Source organism: Syngnathus floridae, chromosome 2 (assembly GCF_059516105.1).
Source record: "Syngnathus floridae isolate MCC-2025c chromosome 2, RoL_Sflo_1.0, whole genome shotgun sequence".
NCBI classification, from domain to species: domain Eukaryota; kingdom Metazoa; phylum Chordata; class Actinopteri; order Syngnathiformes; family Syngnathidae; genus Syngnathus; species Syngnathus floridae.
In genome coordinates, this window is record NC_142414.1 from 16,031,998 (window position 1) to 16,053,527 (window position 21,530).

At 42.6% G+C, this 21,530-nt stretch overlaps 2 protein-coding genes across 8 annotated transcripts in view; both read left to right on the forward strand.

Moving 5' to 3' along the window:
* Positions 1-15,585, forward strand: part of anks1aa (ankyrin repeat and sterile alpha motif domain containing 1Aa) — a 32,014-nt gene extending 16,429 nt beyond the window's left edge. For 2 of the 6 annotated variants that reach the window (XM_088369891.1, XM_088369895.1), the window contains 15 exons: positions 85-163; positions 2,511-2,983; positions 5,787-5,843; positions 6,640-6,709; positions 8,551-8,663; positions 10,581-10,679; positions 10,799-10,945; positions 11,026-11,133; positions 11,222-11,347; positions 11,419-11,556; positions 11,642-11,713; positions 11,819-11,905; positions 12,353-12,490; positions 12,652-12,834; positions 13,470-13,601. In XM_088369891.1, the coding sequence (XP_088226017.1) occupies positions 85-163; positions 2,511-2,983; positions 5,787-5,843; positions 6,640-6,709; positions 8,551-8,663; positions 10,581-10,679; positions 10,799-10,945; positions 11,026-11,133; positions 11,222-11,347; positions 11,419-11,556; positions 11,642-11,713; positions 11,819-11,905; positions 12,353-12,490; positions 12,652-12,834; positions 13,470-13,586 (2,007 nt within the window). In that variant the 3' untranslated portion in view covers positions 13,587-13,601. Of the gene's footprint in view, positions 1-84; positions 164-2,510; positions 2,984-5,786; positions 5,844-6,639; positions 6,710-8,550; positions 8,664-10,580; positions 10,680-10,798; positions 10,946-11,025; positions 11,134-11,221; positions 11,348-11,418; positions 11,557-11,641; positions 11,714-11,818; positions 11,906-12,352; positions 12,491-12,651; positions 12,835-13,469; positions 13,602-14,272 lie in introns of those variants that run through there. The other 4 variants (XM_088369894.1, XM_088369896.1, XM_088369893.1 and 1 more) reach the window with 3 other exon arrangements.
* Positions 15,586-16,034: 449 nt separating this feature from the next.
* On the forward strand, positions 16,035-20,825 carry LOC148402175 (specifically androgen-regulated gene protein-like). 2 transcript variants are annotated; one of them, XM_088369897.1, is made up of 4 exons: positions 16,035-16,194; positions 17,712-17,863; positions 18,346-18,508; positions 18,634-20,825. In XM_088369897.1, exons 2-4 carry the CDS (start codon positions 17,759-17,761, stop codon positions 20,145-20,147), a joined length of 1,782 nt encoding a protein of 593 aa, XP_088226023.1. In that variant the 5' UTR covers positions 16,035-16,194; positions 17,712-17,758; the 3' UTR covers positions 20,148-20,825. The 2 variants fall into 2 exon arrangements, with proteins under 2 accessions (XP_088226023.1, XP_088226024.1); XM_088369898.1 differs by lacking the exons at positions 16,035-16,194; positions 17,712-17,863 and having other exon boundaries at positions 18,360-18,508; positions 18,605-20,825.
* Positions 20,826-21,530: the final 705 nt, after the last annotated feature.

The following is a 21,530-nucleotide window of genomic DNA, read 5'->3' on the forward strand; positions in this document are numbered from 1 at the left end:
TTCTATGTTTGTGAACATTAGCAAATTCCAAGATTGTTGGATTTACTGGAATAAACGGACTGTTACTCCTCTGTTCCGCTGTAGTGCAAATCCAACGTCCCAAATAACTCCACAAAAGAAACACTGCATCCCTCAGGACGGGTGGACCTACAAGCATTAGGAGGTGAGCTTAGACATCTTCGCTAAGGAAATTGTCCTTTTTCTGCCTTGTTTGTACTTTGGTTTGTGTGTGAGTGTGTTTTGACTCTTCATTTCATGTTATATATGGAAAAAAAGCTTACCAGATTTCACTTAAGAGAGTTAACATTGAATTTGCAGGAGACAAATGTTTACACATTTGGGAAAGAGCTGCACCTTTGCGTCTGCTTAGGAAATTGCTTCTGGGCTAGCTTGTGTGAAGAAAAAGGAGAGGAGGGGTTATCTATCATTAAAATCGCAAACCCAGCGTATCAGCCAAAAACTGTATGTGCCCTGCCAGGGTATGTACTGGAACAGCAGAGTGGACTTGGCTTGTCAGTGTAGTAGATTGGGTGATGTTCTGCAGCAGGAAAGAGGCAAGACCCATTTCACTGGTAATACCCAAAAAGTTTGGAAGAAATTGTTGCTTTGTTGCATGATATCATTTCATATATGAATATCCTTCGACAAATCCTTTTAGATTAGAATGAGCTGTCGTGGCCATGACAACCAGAATCATAAGTGGAAGCGCATACTTGACCAATAAATGACCAATTCTGGTTCTGATACAAAAATATGTTTTTCCCTCAGTGGTCCCCTCGACTTGACGCACCCCAGCAAATTGAAGGCACAACTTTCTTGCCATGATGAAATCCAAACCAGCTGTCTCAGTAGAATATTTCATTTGCTCATGTGGGCGTGACTTTTGCTGCGCATAAGGCAGATCTGATTACTCGTCGTCCTGTGAAGCAGGTGGAGGATAAATGCATAGTCAGCGATACTTGTGCATATCACAAGTCACAAACTCAATATTGTTCCCTGTAGGAATGCTCTGCTCTGCATGAAGTTCAAACATCCATGGAGGAATAGTTCTTCTTCCCTTACTGTAGGCAAAATATTAAAATACAAATCAACCGAAAACAAGTAAGATATGTCGCTGATTTTGACCTTCACCAATGGCTTCGCAATCTATATCCGGTCAGAAAATGCAACGATGTGGAACGATCGTTGGCACCATTGCATCTGTTTCCGTAAACCAAACATGACATCATCATTGAAACACGGTGCTTGCCGTGCCAAAGGAAACATGTCCTCCACATCTGTAGTGACCTAATCTACAGCATATGAGCCGCAATAATATCAAGCCGTGCTCTCGAACGAAGTCTTAAGATGTGCAGAGGTGGACGGTGTCGCGATCCTGGAGGGCGTTAACCGATTGCGATATTGTGGAAAGCAGTGCTCGGAGGGCGTTCACGCTGCTTCGAGTTTGGCGAGGATCCCGACATATGTGCACCGTGCAACCGCTCACCTCTTTTATAACACATTAACCCTCACATACTTTAAATGTTTGGCAGTGCATGACAAGAGTTCAAGGTGTTGTCAGCCAACAGAAAAGGCAATGCAACTTTGCCTGTTTTGAAATAATGACCTACCTGCCCTTGCTTTTTGTTTAGGTTTTTTTCCTCCCCCTTGTGACCACTGCCCCAGTTTCCCTGTCACCAAACACGCTGACCCCATGACCCTACCAGAGACAGTCCATTCCCCTCTCTCTGCATGTGTCACTGTGCTAATTACCTCAAGTCTGGCCACCGAGGATGGGGGCGATTCAAATTACCATTCCTGAGCCTTCATCCGAGTCCAGAATTAGAATTCAGAAAACACAGAGAGCTACCAGTCAGACAGGCGGACAACAGCACACGACACAGCAGCGCCCAAGTGGGAGAGAAAAACGTGTTTATGCCTCTTTAAAGCAAAGCCAAGCTGTGTGGTGGATTTGTTGGAGGAAAAAGGGGCTTACTTATGTGGCTGTAATTCCTTTGGGGAGGGAGGAGGGAAATGTAATTGTTTTTAATTGCACTTGCTATGCAGCAGTCTCATTGCGCAGTTGTTTTTGTTGGAGAAGGCTCCCTCTTGAAAGTGGAACGCCCCTTGGTGAGTCTTCATTCATTTCCCTTCTGCGTTTTATATGATGGAGCGTAGCTCTGTATGTTGTTTGGAGGAGTGTTTGTTGTGACCCTGTAAGGGAAAACAACAGACAAACGAAACGCCTCATACAGTCAGCTTGTCATCAGCTTGCCGCGAAGCGGGTGTGGAACCTTGAAATTTCTCTCGCAAACATATGCCGGCTGTCTTCTTCTCCTCCAACAACCCGCCCCCACCTCTCTTCATCACCCCTGCTAGGAAACAATTACAAAACTGTTTCAGCGCCCGCGTGGGCGGTTTCTTATGAGCCCTGCCCCGAGGATCTGACGCTCAGTCTTCCATCCACTTGCAGCCCTCCCAAAAAAAGCTCTCCCCTCCTTGCTGACCTTGTGATGTTTTTCTCTGTCTAGATAACTCCCAGCTCAGCCCGGATCAGGGTGCGGGTATCCCGGAGCAGTTTACTGGCCTTCTGCACGGATCATCTCCAGTGTTTGATTGCAGCGAGCAGCCGTTCAGAATTCCAGGTGTCCCGTCACCTGGTCAGAGCCAGCCGCAGACCAGAGCCAAAACCAAAGAGCGAGCTGTTTCAACTGCACCGAGCCGGCCCAGTATGGCTGCCATCCTGACCGACTGTGATCCAAAAGCCATTTATGCAACTGTGAACAAGGAGCCCAGGGACTCAGGCGCAGTATCTGGTAGGATGCGTCCTCCTGGGGACCTGAAGCTGGCCCGCAGCCTCTCCAAGTCGGACTCAGATTTGCTTGTGTCGCCTCCGAGTGAGGAAGACGGAGGACTGGGGAACCGAAGTGAATCGGTTTCCAATTGTAGCAGTGGGAAGAAAAGGCTCGAGAAATCACCGTCATTCACCTCAGAATGGGATGAGGTAAGTTTCATGCGTTCATTGTACTGACATAAAAAAAAAAAAAGTCATCCAAAAATATCATTGCAATCAAACTACCTTGAATGAATTTTCAAAATGCTGGCTGAATGCAGTGCTACCAAATTTGACCAAGTATGAAAGTACTTTGTAGAGAATGCAAAATATTAACGTCACTACTTTTGAAACAGTGGCTGTCATTTCACTGCCGTGTTATAAAAGTGTAACAATTTAGAAGCTTGAACACACTTGTTACTTAAGCCCCGCCCCCACCCTCTGCACAAAGCTTCTGCTGTTGACGCAGACAAAACTCTTAGTCACAAAGCTTTAAACCAGAGGGTTGTTTTGTAATATAATGTATCCTTAGTTTAAATCCAACTTTGATTTTATATTTCTTTACAGCTCCATTTTGCTAGGCAATTGTGTGCTATATATTTAAAGTAAACACACCGTCAACTTCCTTCAGCATGTTGATGTTCAATCTGGAGATTAGCCAGAACAAGGATACGGGGATAAACACGGAGAGAAGCTGAGGAAATAAGACGACAGGCGGCGTTTTGTAAATTAAGATTCAGAAAGAAGAGACTGTATACATCTTCCTTCAGCTCTGCTCATCTTTTTTTTTTTCTTTTCTTTTTGCAAAAGCTGCACAGAGGACCAGTCAAGCACTGCAGTTTCTTAAAAGTTCTTCCTCACCATGTTAAAAATCTTGTTGTGGAACTTCTTCCCACGTTTAATCCATTCATGCACTTTTTTTCAATCTTGTGTGGCAATGTTAGATTTGTCAACATGGTTTCTACAAATTTCTTCGCCTGCCAATGAAGTGTTAGCTCAAGCTTGTTTGTTGAAATCCTATTTTGGACCCTCTCTATTTGGAATGGAGTGCCCCCACGCATTGTCTAATTTAAAAAGAAAATCTTTTTAATCCAGTTTGCTAAAAATACACATTCTGTTTCTCTGTCATTCCCACACCTCACGTCTTTGGTGGATTTTAAAGACAAGCACATTTGACTTGCATGAGGTCTCGGCCTATCTCGGGCACTCTGAATGCGTGTGCATTGGTATGTAACGTGCATGCCAATTGGTCCGTGGGTTCAGATTTAAGATGACAATCTGGGGGACACGATGTGAAATGCACAGATGGGAGGAGAGGCAGGGAGGCTGAGGGAGAGGGACACTTTCCCCCACCACCGTCACTTTTGAATGTCGCCCGTTAAGACCCTGCTATGAAGCCTGCTTTTGTGAGTATTGATTCCCTGTTGGAGGCTTGTTTTCCGAAGTAAATGATTCCAGGATTTAATTTTTTTTGTTTGAAATGTTTGGTTTGTAGCTTCATGTTACGAAAAGGCAAGGAGTAGATTGTTGCTCTAACACAAGATTCTTACTCCAAAATAATTATTTGGTGTCCAAATGGTTTAAAACCTTTTTGTTACAATTTATACAAACTAAATTTTGATTTCCAAAATGTATGATACCTGACAGGCAGTTACTGTGACATACTCCTCCCGAACAAAAAAAAAAAAGTAAACCAAAGCATTCTTTGGAGTATTTTTAACATGATTTTGAGTTACATTTTTATTCCTATTTCCAAATTTGCTGTCAGTGTTTTTCTAGCACGTCAAGTTTTTTTTTTTTCCCCCTAGTAAACACCAGATAAGCAAAATTCCAGCTGTGGTAAGACTTGCCAGCTTATTAGTCACAGTCACAAATGAGACGGCTCCCAATACATCAGAACTACCAATATCTGCAAACAGAAAGCTAGCATAGTAGGAATTAAGACGATTAGTGCGAACTTATCCTCACCAAGGGCCTACCATTCTAAGTTCTATTTCGTGTTAGCATCTTAGTGTTTTCATACATACACATTTATTTCATACTTTTTAAGTAAACGTGGATCCTATAGCTCAAAAACCTGACGTAATCAAGAAAAACCGAGATCACTTTTAGATTCCGCTCCCAAATGTTAGTTCAAAACATCTGTCAGATCGAATTAAACAAATATTAGTTCAAAACATCTGTCAGACCGAATTAAACAGAGCAGCATTAAGTGAATGCTTTTCACTTTTTAACCAAACAGGATTTGATGGGGAAGGGATTTCCAATCTGCAGAAGCAACCTTGTTTCTAAAATAGTGAGCATGACATTGGACTATCATTGGACTCGTTGACAGGATTGCTGACAGTGCTTTGCCCCTGTGTGCCATTGAGGTGCTGACACCTGCTTGTTACAGTGATTCACTCGTTCCCCTTGACGTCATTTGCTAGTCCTTAATTTCCATCCAAGCCCAGCGTGTGTGTGCGCCCGCTTCCCAATTTAAGGCTTTTTGGTTTGTGCGCTCTATCCGTGCTGCCACCTTGTCTCACCTTGAAAAGCATCCAACTCTCCTTTTGCTGGTGTGCCTGAATCTCAGCCTCATTTTGTTTGAGTCTATTCATGAATAATAACGTAGTAGCCAAGTTATGCTGTGCAGTCATCCTGCTGTGAGACGCTTGATGAATGAGTTTCCTTCGCTTTAATCCCATGCTCGCCGTCTCCTGCACCGGCTGGCTTTTCAGCTGTTGACCTCAACCTTAGCCGGTGACTTTTACCCCCCATCCATTGTATGTCCTTGTTCATAGGCAGACTTTCCCACAATTCACCCAACTCCCATTTTAGGTCTGCGCAAAAACGTTGAGGCCGATTTTGCACAATTTTTTGTATGTACAGTTTTATTTTGGGAATTTGTGGAAAGGATTGCTATAAGCCTCGGCACACTTGAGCGTAGGTGTCGCATGGGAAAAATGAAAACCCAGTCTGGATTCTCTCTCAGCAGACGCTGATGTCCTCTCCCAGTACAAAAGCACCAGGATCTAATTCCTATGACAGCGTAAGATGTTGATGCTTTTTAATATTTTCTGGTTCTCTTGGGATTCGGTTCTCTTTCCTTCAGAGGCCTTGTTTGTGGAAGTTAAATTGGTTTCTTTTAGGAGTTCACAGATATGTTTGGAATTATTGATATTATCCGCCGAGACTGGTTTGCATTGCATCTTTGCTCTTCTGTATTTTCCAAATTCCTTTTTTTTTTTTGACAAAGCTTTAGAGCGCTGCTTGATCATTAAAACTAAATCTGTGACCTCAATTATGACTCATAATGGAAGTTATTCAATTCACACTTTAAAGGTGTGGTGCAAGATTAAAAAGATTCCATTGTGTACCTACGGACATTTTTAATTATTTTTTTTTTGCAATATGTTTTGTAATAAAAAGAACAAATACGTTTATACGGTATGCTTTATTTTTTACAGAGGAGCAAAGAAGATGAAACAGGGATGAAATATTTGTGTATTCATTAAATATTAACCAAGTGTTGCTTACTGAAGCTCGTATACTACTTGACGACTGGAAGAGTTCTCATGCATTGTGCTGTGATGCATGGATGGACATACTTGTTTCTTTTTTAAGCCACACATTTGGCTGTTTTTTAGAATGAGTCCCAACAATGTAACTCAAAACTACGCAATGCAAGACATGAATGTACTCTTCTTTGCCAAAAAAACAAAAAGGCTTATATTTTGTTTATTTGAGGCATGCGGGCTTCTTGTCATTTCTGGTGGTTGGTGGAGGAGAAACGATCATTTTGATCCTCCAGGTGCATAATGTCCCTCTTGTGCTTATGCCCTCAGATCGAGAAGATCATGACGCTGATTGGTGCTGGCATCGACTTTTCCCGAGATCAGCAATACGCGACGCCAGGTACAGTATGGCCATTATTATCAAGAATAATCATTACCTGTGACGTTACATGTACTTTCACTGATTGGATGGTGTGAAGTTTGCTAACGCCATCTAGTGGTGGAATGGATGGAGCCAAGTCACATTTTTACAAGCAACGCAAAAGGGAGGGGCAATTCTTGTATCTTGAGGAACATGAAGGTACCACATATGCTAATTTAAATGTAGTAGTTACCAGTAACGTTGACAAACCAGCTGCTAACTTGCTTAACGGGCTGAAAGGGACAATAGGAAAAAAAAATACATTTGCCCTCTGTGTTTCAGCCGTAGTTAAATTACATTTTTCGGGACCTCACTGTTACCTCGTGAGTTAAAAATTAAAAAAAAGGCATCTTACACGATGAACAGAAAGAGGTGCATCCGGTTCATTTTTAGTTTCTTTTAGAAAGCAGCAAATCACATTGTGTGTCTTTTACTGAGTTTTATTCTGCTTGAGCATCTCCACATTTCAAATCACTTCCTCCTTTCAACTTGGACTATTTCAAATGAACCCTCTGGTTTACAGATTTGCCCTCTCAATTAATTACGCTCAACCAAGCAATCAAATACCTGACTCTCCCTCCAGCATATTGTGTCATTCTATATTCCTTGTTTGTTATGCCACGTACAGGAGGGACATGTTTAAATATTAAGCATTACCCATGTCAGGGGATGAGCTCATCTTCCTTTATAGGCTTGAGGAAAGATGAGAGCACTGCAGTCAATCAGTCGGCGCCTGCACATCACTGGCGCCCTCTCTCTCTCTCCCCCTCCGTCCCTCCCTCCTTTATGTTGCGCTGTTAACTCTGCTTGCTGTGTGCATCAAAGCTTAAGCTTTCATCCAAGCACTCGCATCTTCGCCACAATCAAAGCAGAAGAGGTTCTGTGCTAGGTTTGCATCTTTTCAATTTTGTCTGGTCAACTCTGGTGTTTGATTGGCCCATTGCTTACTCAACTGATTTCTGTCAGGATCAAAAAGGGTGTTGTGGAGAAGAAAATGACCAGAACAAAAAGTTAATAAGGACGACGGTTGCCTGCCATTGACACAAAATTCACCCACGCCTTCAGGCTGACATTGGAAGAGCAGCACTCAAGAGTGTGTGAGAGAGAGAGAGAGGGAGAGGAGAGAGAGAGTCGATAAGGAGGGGAGGGAGACATCACCAGAAAAAAATACAGACACTACCTCAACCATAGCTCTGGGAAAAGGCAGAAGGAGTCTTGTCGAAATGAGCTGACTAAGCACAGCCCCTCCTGTGAGAGTGCATTTTTGTTTCTCGCTTTCACTGATGTCCAAGTGATTGACTGGACCTTGGACTGGAGAAGTTTTGAGCTTTTTCTATTGATGGCTTTATTTGATGGTATTATCACCAGCGGGGTTGGTTTTAAGATGTTCATTTTAGAAATTTCAATCTGACGTGCATCTAATAATTGTCAATCGTGAATGAGAATCGTTGGCGGCTTGCTGTCGCCCACTTTTGAACCTTTCCAACGCAATAGAAGAACTTTTTTGCTATCATCTTCCCGAATCATAACAACGACTAATTCAATGGTGGTCAACCAGCTCTCATCGATTCCACAATCGTCTCTGGCCCTCAGAACGGGGACGCTTAAGTCCGTCTTTGGAAACTGTGGCTCAGTCCCCGCCGCCCCGCGGGAGCTGGCCCCCTGCCCGCAGAGGACACTGTCTCTTACGCCGTCCTGTTGCCGGTGTGCTCGGCACTGCTGGTGGAAGATGATGTGGTTATGTCACATGTCGTCCTCAGCGTGCCGCTGTTACCGGCTGAATGGTTTCTCACTGCTGAAGCGTGTTCCGCTGTCGCCAGGTGCCTCTGTCCGACTGCTGCAGCAGCCCGTGGGAGATTGGCTGGAGATGCTGGGGTTGCCTCAGTATGAAAGCAAGCTGCTCCTCAACGGTTTTGATGACCTTCACTACATGGTGAGTGCCTGCTGTTATTTTATAATTTTGTGACTTAAAGATATCGTAGGGGCTTGGGGGAGGATGGGAAGGTTTGTTGTTTATTTTATGTAAAGATTTGCAGCATTCATTTCTTTTTAATCCTCTTTCCTGTTTAACGTAGTCGAGTTTTGCTTCTTTTGATGTTACCAACAGCCTTATGTAATTGAAGTGATACTTCAAAGTTACTCGCCTAGCACTAATTCCTTGTTGGAATCTGTCCATGAAAACACACATTTGAAAACTCTTGATGGACTCTTGATTATTTTGAAAGAAAGCTGAAATTATAAATAGATATACTTTTTATACTTTTTAAGAGTGAACACATTTTTGTTTTCCTGGCCTGCATGCGTGTCTTTTAATGGCTTTTCCCTGCCTCCGTTACAATAAAGTTGAATAAGCCGATGAAACTCGGGTTAAAACTGCTGTCAACTCAATTCAACCCCCACACCCATGTATCAGTTACCGGTAATCTGCAGTTGGACAGTAATGCAATGATCCATGTTCAGTGAATGTGCTATTATCTATCCAGCTCCCCAAGTAATTTAACCCCCCCCCCTCCCAAGCAATCAGCAGTTTGCCTCACTGCGATAATGGACTTTATATTGTCAAGCTACTATTTCTTCTGAAAGCCAAAGAGATGCCTTGCGATGTCCTGTGGCATTTTTATTTGATTTGAAATATAATTTTTAAAGTTAAAAGGGGACAAAAAGGGCGTGAATCCCAAAAGGGTCTCCCACCTACCCTGGAACAACATGTGAGCAACCTGAAGCTTTTACTGAAAAGCAGCAACTTTCGACCTCATATTCAATCCCAATATAATCAATCACAACAGTTTGTGATAATCATCAATTCATTCAATCTACAATTTTGTAGGCTTGATCTTGTCACCAAAAAGGAATCTTAAATTGTTTTCGTCGACCCTACTCAGTCGTCATGGCCGATTGACACACTTGCATTTTCCGTCTCATTGATTTACTGTGTCGTTCCTTTTTGTGCTATCCATCAATATGACGCACGGTCTCAAAGGTTGTATTGCGTGCGCAACCAGAAATGGCTCATCATTCACACTGTCAGCCGCTCCCTGCACTCAAATGTGTCTTTGGATGTTCTATTGATGCGGCCCCCCCATTTGCAGCAGGTGGCTCCCTGAAAGGGGTTTTTGGCCGTCTTACCTCGGAAGAAATCGACATTTGTTTCTGCAAAGGTAGCATTTAGTTGTGATCAATACAAACCCTGAAGTGCCGACTCTTATTTTGCTTGACTGAAAGTAGTGGTCAATCCATAGCAGTGTTTTAGACGACTATATTTAGCGCTCTGGCAGGATGCTATAAGTTACTGATTTGAAGTACAACTTTTACAAAAACTTAACACAAGTGTTGTCTGTAGCACAAAACGTCATGGAAAGGGAAGCAAAGTGTACTTTATGTGCAGACATCCTGATGTTTACCCCGGCAGAGAAGAGCCATTTGCATGATTAAATTTGTAAATGCACCCCAGGCATCGTCTGATGATACAACATATGCAAATACTTCATTTCACTTTGCTTTTGGACTCAGTATGGTTCCGTCCATTATATCTTGATCCCTCTGGCTTTCATTTCATTTTGTGGTGTTCATTATAAGATAAAATACGAACCGTAATACGGTCACTGGCGGAGCTAAAGAGATAGTGGCGCAGGGGCACTGCCCCCCTGAAATATGCTTGGACCTCCCCCAATACCAGGTCAGTTAATTGAAAATAAATTGGGTATTTTTTTATTTTCAGGGAAATTGTTTTTCCACATTTCCCCACATCCACTGTAGGAAACATCCCACCCCCACCAAAAGGAACAATCCTTGCTCCACTCGTGACTACAGTATAGTACATAATTTAGCTTTTCTTTACGTGGCATTACAGGGGAGCAATGTAATGGAGGAACAGGACTTGCGAGAGATCGGGATCACAGACCCAGGCCACAGGAAGAAGATCCTGCATGCAGCACGTTCCCTACCCAAGGTATAAAGCACAGACACTACGTCATCCTGAACTTGAGTTCATAGAACCACATTCACTTGCTTGCTGGTTGTTGCTATATTTCTTCTTGTGGCGATGATGTAATGACTTGCGTCTTGCAGGTGAAAGCACTGGGCTGTGACGGCAGCAGTTCCCTCGCTTCCTGGTTGGAGAATCTGGGCCTGAATGAGTACCTTCATAACTTCCTGGCCAGTGGTTACCGCACTCTGGACTGTGTGAAGAACCTTTGGGAACTGGAGATTGTCAACGTGAGTTGGCGTGATAAACCTTGACTGTGATGAGTGTCTTTGTGGGAATTGGGATTTCTGATTTTGCTTGTTTTCCTCAGGTCCTGAAGATCACCCTGCTTGGTCACAGGAAGCGCATTATTGCATCATTAGCAGAGAGGCCTTATGAAGAACCTCCCATCAAGCCACCTCGGTTGTCTCAGATCAGGGTGATTGCAACCTTTTTGAGTTTAATCTGGTTTGATTGAAATGCTGTTAGACCTCCCAGAATCACAGTCTTCATTGTCACTTGCTCAGATGGACTCCTCCACATCTCAGTCCAGGGATCCTCTGCTTCCAGCCGGGGAACCGGTGAGGAAGAAAGCGCCAGATAACGACTATGACGTCGCCCAACGACAACGCCATGAACGCCGCCGATCACATGTGCGTTCATCAGCCTCTTTCCTTGCTACACTTAAGACGCACCTGCCAGATGACTCACTTTTTCTCTTCAGGAACGCCAAGAGGAGCGGCACCGGGAATCCCGTCTGATTCTTCGGCCGCCAAGCCTGGCGGCGCCGTACGCTCCGGTCCAGAGCTGGCATCACCAGCCTGAGAAGCTCATCTTTGAATCCTGCGCATATGAAGCCAGTGTGAGTTATTAGCTCTCTGCTGGCAAAGATGCTCACATTGAATATTTGGCGAATGCGTCAAACCACAATCTGGGTTTTGTTGCAGTACCTGGGTTCCATGCTTATTAAAGAGCTGCGGGGCACTGAGTCCACCCAGGACGCCTGCGCCAAAATGCGGGTCAGTACCAATTTCATAAAGGTACCAAGGGCTGCGTTCTACATTGTAGCACAACACTATGACGTGCCTCCATGTCCTTACTACTTTATTTGCTGTTTCTTCCAGAGGTCAACAGAACAAATGAGAAAAGTCCCCATCATTGTCCTCTCGATCACATACAAAGGTGTCAAGTTCATTGATGCAGCCAGCAAGGTCAGTTAGTCGTGCTACTTCATCTGAAAAGTAATTTAGAAGCTGGGCTCAATGTTGTGGTTTTGGTGAGTCACTGTTTGTGGTCTTCTACTGACACCTACCGGTGAGAGGTGGTTGTGTTAACCAAACTGGCTAGAAACTTGGGAACATGTTCCATCCAGCTGTAGTTTAACTCCCTGGCCTAAATAAATAAATACAAATGTATTATATAAAAACATTCATGCCGCTACGAATGTATTTTTGTCCTTTTCCCCTGCTTCCAAGGTGCCCCCCCCCCACCACCTAATCAAAAATGGAAGGTTGTTGGTATTTCTTATGAGACATTTTGTTCCAGTTAAAGCTGCCGTGCAACGATGCTTAAAATTTACATAATGGCTCCAGAATATATTCATCCAATCAAAAGCTCAGAAGACATTTGATTTGACCTCTTTTCCCGTCTTCCTGCAGAATATCATTGCAGAGCACGAGATCCGCAACATTTCATGTGCGGCGCAGGACCCGGAAGACTTGTGCACATTTGCCTACATCACCAAGGACTTGCAGACCAACCACCACTACTGTCATGTCTTCAGCACTGTCGATGTGGTAAAGACAATTGCACATAAGTTTCTATAAATAAATTCATGCTAAACAACCTTTGCTATTGCCTCAATGCGATAGTAAAGTAGTAAAAATGAAACTTTTCCCGCCATATCTTGTTTTCTCAGAAAGTAAGCTTGCGACCTTTTTTGATCACGCTCTTTTAGAACCTTACCTATGAGATCATACTGACACTGGGTCAAGCTTTTGAGGTGGCCTATCAGCTGGCTCTGCAGGCCCAGCGGACCAAACAGCACCAGCACCTACCGTTGGGCGCTGCTCCAGAGCTCATTGAGACTAAGTCAGGCCGACCTGTGCCCAAACCACGAGGAAGTGTTCGAAAGTCAGGGGTGAGTAGATCATTTAGTCATCATCATCGGTTTAAAGTCCGTTTTCCAGGCGCCGCTGGGTTGGACTGGGTTCTTGATATGGCTTTCTTCCACCGGGAACGGTCCATGGCCATCTCGTGGTTGATGCCGAGTGCCTTCAGTAGATCATTTAGTACAGAAACATAATTTGAATGAGAAGCTGGAAGCTAACCTAATCATCCTAATTTGACCGTGTTGATGTTTTCCTGCTGTTAGCACGACGCCATTAGTGAGCAAGTGAATATGGATGAGACAAACAACACATCAGGGATGCATATTTTACAGACTGCCGGCTTAATTAATGAGCTAAAGAGAATCATGCGCTGTGTCGCATGCTGTTCAAATCTTCGTCACAACGTTCACATTACCATTTCAGCCTCTCCTTCCGTGTTGGCCCCGCCTCTTTTCTCCTGTTGCGACGTCTACAACTTCCTTTTGGAAACGTCCTTCCTCCATTTTAAGTGAGAGTTTAGAGTCTGCTAACCTTGATTTAACCTTAGTGGCTGCTGTTCTCATTTGGCTTGCTGGGATGAATAAATTCTCTGAATCTGAGTCTGAATAGCACCATTATGTAAAAAGAGGTTACATTCTTACTGTAATCTGATTTGTGTTTCTAGGGTGACCTTTTGGAACAGGATGGAGATTCCCAGTCGCAGGGTGGCGCCACGTGGCTGGTGGACTCCAAGGAACCCAAGCGTACAATCAGCACTAAGTATGAGACCACCATATTCTGAGTGGACCCCCACCCTCCCTCCTTCCTGACGTCTGAACTTTTTACTTTTTCTCCTCTGCCTCGCCCTCAGTGTGCCTTTCACTGCAACTCTCCCCCCCAACACACACTTCTCCCCCCACTCTTCCAGGTGGTATTATGTACACTGCCAGCCTGCCAATCACTTTACCTGCAATGTCTTTTACCTTGTATGCTCCCTGAACTCGTACATCTCTCTATTTTTCTTTTTTTCTCCCCGGTCAACAATCTGTGTTGCCTCTTGGTGAAAATACTTTTTTTCTCGGTGCTTTTCCTGTTCTGCCAGGCGACGGCCACTCTGAGGCTTTTTACTTCTGCCACCCAGCGCTTTCCCACAGTTGAAAGGTTACTCGTATCCTACACATGGAAGCCATGGTTCTGGGATTTTTTTTTTTAATATAGTATCACTTGAAGCGACTTGGAGCAAAGGTTAGAAACGTTCTTTCTGCCGTAATTGTCAGGAGTTAGTTAAGGTCCAAAGGAGAGAAACATCCCTAAACACTGTGATACAGTCATGTAGCTTACAAAGTTAGCATCGAAGCACTTTCACAAACTCTCCAAGTCAATTGTATCTTCCCGTGTTTTGGCCTTATTTGAAATGGGGTGGGGGGGCTGAATGACTTAATGTCTTGACACTATTTTAACTGTGTGCATGTGTCATCCTCCCTGTAGCTAAACATTCCTCCCAGCCAGTATAAAAGGACAAGCCTGTTGCATGATGGGTAGGATGTTTTGTGGGGGGACAAAAGGAGCATTCCCAACCATCGCCAGTCTGGAGATGGTCCGACCTCACAGCCGTCATCGCTTCAATTACCCTTACTGCCCATCAGCGATGTTGCATTGCATACCAAGCGCCACACAAGTATGTCTTCTTATAGTGAGGGGTATTCTTTTTTAATTGTGTCTTTTTAAGATGGAAAAGATGCATTATTTAATTTGTCCTTTATCATCTTAGCCTCAACATATATAACTGTGATTAGCAATCTTGTTTCTTAGTGTAACCAAACTGAAATGACCAGACGTAACACTACAAAGACTGTTTTCGGGGTATGTAACAGGGTGCAGCGTTGGCGTTTGAACTTGTTACCATGTAGTTTGATTTTTTTAGGACATTGGAACTAATGCAGCAACTTAATTTGTCCCCCTGTTTCTTTGCCCAAATAATTGAGTGAGATTATTCACCAGAACTGCCATGCAGGACAGTACTTCTTTGATTTTATTTTATTTTATCTTATTTTATTGCCACAGTACAAAAATAATGATAGGGAAAAGACTTTTCTCACTGTTAACGGTATTTGCTTGTCAGTTGATGAGTAAACAGTATATCTACATTAGCTAGCGTGTGATTTTTCAGTGCTCTACATCAACAAGTACGTCCAAGTATTCAGACACGGGTGAGTCTAATTATTTTTGTGAAATGTGTAGAAATCTTCCTTTTCAGAGTGGCTGTACTTCATTTATGTCGAGCACTGTACAGCCTTTTGGTTTTGCTGCATTTGGTACGTCGTCACACCGGCTGAGTTAATTTTATGGTACACTGTCTTTAACACTCCGGTGACGGCACCTTTCGGCCATCAGCGTGGTCCTGTTTTGCCTTTGCACATCACTGAGGATCGGAATAAATATTTTGGGACAAATCTGATGCAAATGATATTGTACATGAAACTAGTGGTCTTTATTTTGATACTTGAATAATTTTTGCTTTTATAGATCTCTATACAGTATGTAATATGTATGTATGTATGTATGTATGTATGTACAATATGTATGTATGTAATTTTTGACTGATGTCAAAAGAGATTAAAAGGACTATGTCTTATAAAGTGACACATATCGTTGTAAGCACCCCGTGATTATAGAGGTTGAGTGAACACGAGGGACCTCACTTTAGAAAAAAAAATATTGTAAATAATCTTGGGCTTCCTGTTTTTTTTAATGATTATTTTCATGATTGTTCAATTAATAAATTGCGCAGTTTGAGAATTTGTCATTGATGGTTTTTGATTCATAATAGTCATATTTTTAGTACATGACGTTGATTTGGCCTGGAATATTGAGATGTCACTCTGAGCATGGTGTGTCTCGAGACAATAATAGCATCACTAGTAAAATTAGTGAAGTGCTTTCCATTAACTAGTATTTCTTTTGAGCATTTTCACTTCAAACAAGTACCACTAGTGAGCATGTGGCAGTAAATACTCCAACAATGAAACTAAACACAGTCATAGCATTAGTTCCTGCGACTATTTTCTTTCAGCTAGTTGACTTTAAACGTGGCGATAATAACACCTGTTAACACAATAAATACTCAAATGGTTTGTCATAAATTCACATCAAAACATGAAAACACTTTCAGTGCTTTGCTTAAGAGTTTATTTAGACGTCATTGAAATTCCAGCAGTGCCACAGGTTAATTGCCTCCACATGACCACATGGCAGGAATCTGATTGGCTAAGCATAGGACACCTTTGCCCAATGTGCCCCACCCTATTTTTCAGTCTCGGCTTCAGTGGAGGCAGGTTGTGCAGCCTCAGCGATGGAATGACACACACACAGCTCGACTCAACCTGCCTACATTAATGTCAAGCTTTTTGGTGAGTTCCGATTTTATTTTACTACACTGGCAACTTGATTCCAAAGTGAATCTCTTCCCTCTTTTACGTGCTTCTCGTTAATATTTTTGTGTCAAAAGCAAATCAGTTTCTATGTTTCCTGTTGAAGGCTCGAGAGATGTTTATCTGTATTTCCATTCTGCACCACTTCAACCCAGATGACCTTGTAAAACATTTATAAAGGCTTTTTAATGCAACACGGAAACTGTTTGGTTACGAGGGATCGACGAATGAAAGAACTGTAAATATTTGCCATTGAAAACAAATGAGGGTACAATGCACTGAGTTTAATCATTAATCAGCTTTTGTGAGTTACACAACTGTAATATATTTTAAGACCAACATATTGCTATCACATTTTAAATATTTTTCCCAAGTGCATCAAAGGCATTTTGCTGACTGATCCTCTCAAATGTTTTATGTGTTTCAAGTTCAACGCCCAGTTACTGCAAATGACAGCGTTCACTTTAATGTCCTAGTTGTCATGAAGGCATTTGAGCAAGCCAAGTGACATTCCAACTCACGATTAGATCCTGACTAAGCTGTGGGTGCACCCTGCTAGTTCACTTTTTATGCGCAAAGGTGTTGGCTATGACTGAAACTTCTCATTTTGTTCTGCAGATTGTCAAATCGAAAGGAGGGAAACATTATTTTGTGTTGTTAAAATGCTTACTTGTACCATTGCGTTAGGCCTCGGTCAGACATTTATTTTCAAAGGGGGACATTCATACTTCTAATAATGTCTTTGTCATTTCTGTTCCTTTCTACAGCCGTAAAACAATTTGAAGGGTGCTCAACATCTTAATGTGGTGATATGAGGTGTTATCATAAAACCTCCAATTACAGTCAAGTTTGGACAAATACTGAATATTAGCAAATCCATTTTAACTATTCAATTGAATACACTACAAAAAAATCTGGAAATGTTCAACCTGGTGAATGCTATTGTAACACATTGCATTCCCCCAAAAAAATCTTGCACGGGGAATCTTGAGGAATGCTCATAAAACACCAGTTTGGGACTTTCCACTGGAGAGCATTCTCCAAAAGGCTCAGGGTGAGGTTCACCGTGCGAGTAAGTAGTTGGACATTTCAAGAACAATGTTCGTCAATGTACGACTTCAAGGAATTTGTTCATTTCATCATTGATGGTGCACAGTGTTGAAAAATTCTGAGAATCCTAAGCATCCAGACCAAAAATTTGCATTGAACCAGAAATGTCGCCAGGTTTTTTTGTGGCCAAGCTCATCTGAGCGGACACAAAGTAAAAAAGTGTGCAGTGGTCGGGCGAGTCCTTATTTCAAATTATTGTTAGAAATCATAAATGTTGTGACCTCCGGGTCAAAAAGGGAAAGGACCATCTGTTATATCAACACAAAGTTGAAAAACTAGCACATGTATGGTGTGGCATCGTAGTAAAAAAGTGCAAGAAATCCAAACCTGTCCCTTTAAAGAGCTCAATATGAAGCTCATAAAATGTTTTCTCCCTAACACTTTAGATCCTGCCACAGCTTGATGAACCAACTCCAAAACTGTACCCTGTGCAATGTGGACGGGTGACATGTGGAATGATGGTGATGCTTTAGCATGCTTGAGCAATAAGGACAGCAGTGGAAGCCGTGACAGTGTGATCAGTATGAACTCTGGCTGTGTGAGTCAATTGTCTACTCACTGTTTTTGATATTCGATTCGCAAGTCTTTAACCATGTTTACATGCACATCTGTCAAACTACCATCTATTTGGTTTGACTTCTGTAGACACGCGTTACATCATACAAGTTTGAGATTATTCAATGTAGTTATCATTTAGGTCCTTGTGACTTTTTGTTGTTTAAATACAGTTAGTTTTAGTTTTTAGAGCTTTTTTTTTTTTTTTTAAATTCATGGAGTATTTGTCAAGTGCAAGACAAAAAAAACAGACTGTTTGAACCTCTTCCTTCTGTACAAAACTGTAATTGTCATTGAGAATGTTTTTTTTTTAGCTTTAGTTATTTCATTAGTTTGCATTAACTGTAAGCTTACCTCACATACATGTCTTCAGAGTAAAATTCAGCATGATGTGATAATGTGAGAAAGGGAAAGAGAGGTGGAGAGAGAGACATTTGTCCAACTGTATGGTCAATTTGTCTGCAGAGTGACGACAGCATGGAGCACTTATCCCCTGAGGAGAGGGCGTGCCTCATGTATCTGGAGCAGACACTCGAAGCATTGGAGTTGCAAGAGGATAGTGGACTGTCAAATGACGAACCAGACTCTGGACAACCCACAGACAAAATGGCTCTGAATGAAATCAATGGTATGTAAAAGAGTGATCTCAGTACATTTAAAAAAAAAAAAAAAAAAAAAAGTATTTATTATTTGTTTGTTCACCTGTTTATTTGTTGTCAACAAGGACAGTGTTACTGTGCATTTGTCGTGCAGCTATTTCCAGACTAAATGGAGGGTCTGGAATGGATCGTCAGTCTGAGACCTTGCCCACTCCGGGGGGTGGCTTTCCAGTAGTGAAGAAGTCTGTGGTAATCAAGTTAACTGAAGAATACAAACCTGTGCAGAATTTTGTGAATCAAACCTATCAACCAAACTTCATCACCGCTTCTGAAGAGCGTCAAGCTTCTATGAATGTCACTGACTCAATCAGCGGTTGCAAAATCCGTGATTTGCATACCGATGAACTGTGTTTAAGAACCGTTGGAAACGCTCCAAACACAATCACTTGCATTACTCCTGAGTTAGATCTAGGACTGATCCCACCGCCATCTGACTTCATGGATGACCCTAAATCTAATCGAAAGCTCGAACTAAACCCCTATCTAAAGCCCGATCCAGGGACCCATCCAGTGCCCAATCCAGGGACCAATCCTAGGTCCGATCCAGGGCCCGATCCAGAGCCTTATCCGAAGAATCATCCAAAGGCTGACATCATCAAAGCCTCCCCTCACTCCAAGAGCAACCCGCCAGTCTCTATTGACTTGAACCATCTATACCAGAGAGCCTTGGAAAAGAGACCTCCAGCTAGCCCCCCTGTTAACAAGAAACCTAAAGACAAGCTTCTGATCGACGCTCGTCAGACTCCCACTGCTTTGGAGTCTCTTCAACCAGGACTCTTTCATCATGAAGTCAAAGAGCCAGAGAGCCCACCATTTGTGGCTCCTAAGCCTAAAAGGATTTCATTCAACTCACCAAAGGAGAGAAAAATAGAAGAATCCAATTCACCCATTGGTAACGGCGACCGAGATCTGTTGGACCATGAGCAAATCCACCGCCAGGCCCTCCAGAAGCTCGGGCTGCTCAAAGGTTCTCTGACTGACTTACGCCTCGACCTGAATCATAAGCTTTCCCCACAAACTCGAAAGTCGTGGGCAGATATTCCAACTCCAAGCACTCCGTCACTCCCAAGTCCATCCAATCTAACACCATCGTATCGCGTCATAGGCAGCGAGTCCCCCGGTGCCATCTCTACTGCCTCAGATATTCTGCCCATCTCATCTGGGTCCAATGACCGAGCGAGACTTCTCTCAGCTCGCAAACAATCTCCTTCAGAGAGTTTAATTTATACTCAAGGAAAAGCCCCTGCTCGCTCAACTTCAGACCTGGTCAAGCAGTTAACCAAGGTCACGGGTGCCCAGTCAGGAGCCGTGGAGAACTCCGGCTTCCGCCCGAGATACCCTGTAAATCATCATGAAAGAATTAGTGTTGAACGGTGCCTCAATCATGCCGCCAGCCCTGACCTTCGGAGACGTGAGTCCTCCCTCTCTGCCTTCAAGCATTCGAGAGCCTCTCACAAGGTTCCACGGTCGCAAGGCATCAGCGTGCTGATCTGCCCCCAGGATACAAATGGAGTGGAGCACCATGCAGCTCTGAAGAAACTCGGATTAGGGACAAACCAAACCAGCCCCCCCGCCCCCAAGGCTTTACACAAAATGAATGACCTTTAAATTACATCATATTCAGAGCTAGAGGAAGCATGTGTATTTCTCAGTGTGTTGATCACTGCCCCAACACCAGAATAATGTACTCACAATTTGGCACCTGTGGATTAACCTAGGTTTGTTAAAAATCAATGTATATTTTTATTTATTTGTTTCTGGGAGGGGTCAACCCTTATTTGCAGTATATCCCCACTTCGTCAAGAATTTTGGGAGTCAAAAAATGCATTTGAATGGGCATCATCTATTTGTGGATTTGCGGGCTAGCTCAATCATTGAATAGCGGACTTTCACTATAATGTTTTGCATTAGTAGTATTGATAGCCACATAAAGTGCCTTATAGTCTGCCGCTTAAGCTTTGATGGGCAAATACCTCCATTAGCATCTGCTACTTTGCAAAACATGCACATTATTGCACACACTCTCTCCTGAAACTGTCAGTTAAGCACTCAGGGATTCCTATTTAACTCTTATGAAGAAAATACTTATCGTACCTTATATTGATGAACGTCTTTTACTGTCTGTTTTCACAAGTTGTTCCTTTTGGCTGTTTTCTGACCACAGGAATTTTGGCAACATGCAAAGGTTTGTATTTTTAAGATACCACATTGAGGGAGTTGGCAGTGTATAAATTAAGTTGACGAAAAGTAGGACGGTGTTAATTAAAAAGAAACAAAAAAAACGTATGTTGTTTTGTGTACATTGCTTGGAAACTCCTTTTTGTAACACAATTGCACTTATTGTGATACAAATGTCAGATGTAGAGCTTGTGTTTTCACAGTAGTTTTGGAATGTCACCTTAAGATTTGTGGATTAGCGCTGATTTGTAGTTAGAAAAGATTGAATTCGATTAATTAATTAGTTGTATCTGCACTTGGAATCATTCGTTTTGTGTGATTACGTGATCTCTTTGAATCATGTCAAGTCATAAATTTGAGGCACCAGTCGCTGGCTTGTCTTCACCGCTGGTATCTAATGCGTGGGTGCGAGAACTGGTGCAACCCGTTTCTCTGTAGTTAACATTCGCGTGTCTGTGTGTTTGTCTGAATAACATGCCTGATGAGATATTAACTCAAGTGTTGAGAGAAGAATTTGGAGGGAAGAGAGCGTAAGAACAGGTTGGGTTGTGTTTTTAACTTCTTGACATGACACACAGTCGTAAGCCACTAGAAAGTAAACCTAAACCTTCAAATTATTTATTTGTTTGTTCATAAATAAATAAATAGATAGATAGATAGATAGATAGATAGATAGATAGATAGATAGATAGATAGATAGATAGATAGATAGATAGATAGATAGATAGACAGACAGACAGACAGACAGACAGACAGACAGACAGACAGACAGACAGACAGACAGACAGACAGACAGACAGATAGACAGATAGA

Excerpts from the sequence above, each read along its gene's own strand:
- LOC148402175 (XM_088369897.1), top strand. The coding sequence starts at position 17,759 with ATGTGGACGGGTGACATGTGGAATGATGGTGATGCTTTAGCATGCTTG. Across the intron at positions 17,864-18,345 it reads TCAGTATGAACTCTGGCTGT|AGTGACGACAGCATGGAGCA; the intron begins GTGAGTCAATTG and ends ATTTGTCTGCAG. Across the intron at positions 18,509-18,633 it reads GGCTCTGAATGAAATCAATG|CTATTTCCAGACTAAATGGA; the intron begins GTATGTAAAAGA and ends TTTGTCGTGCAG.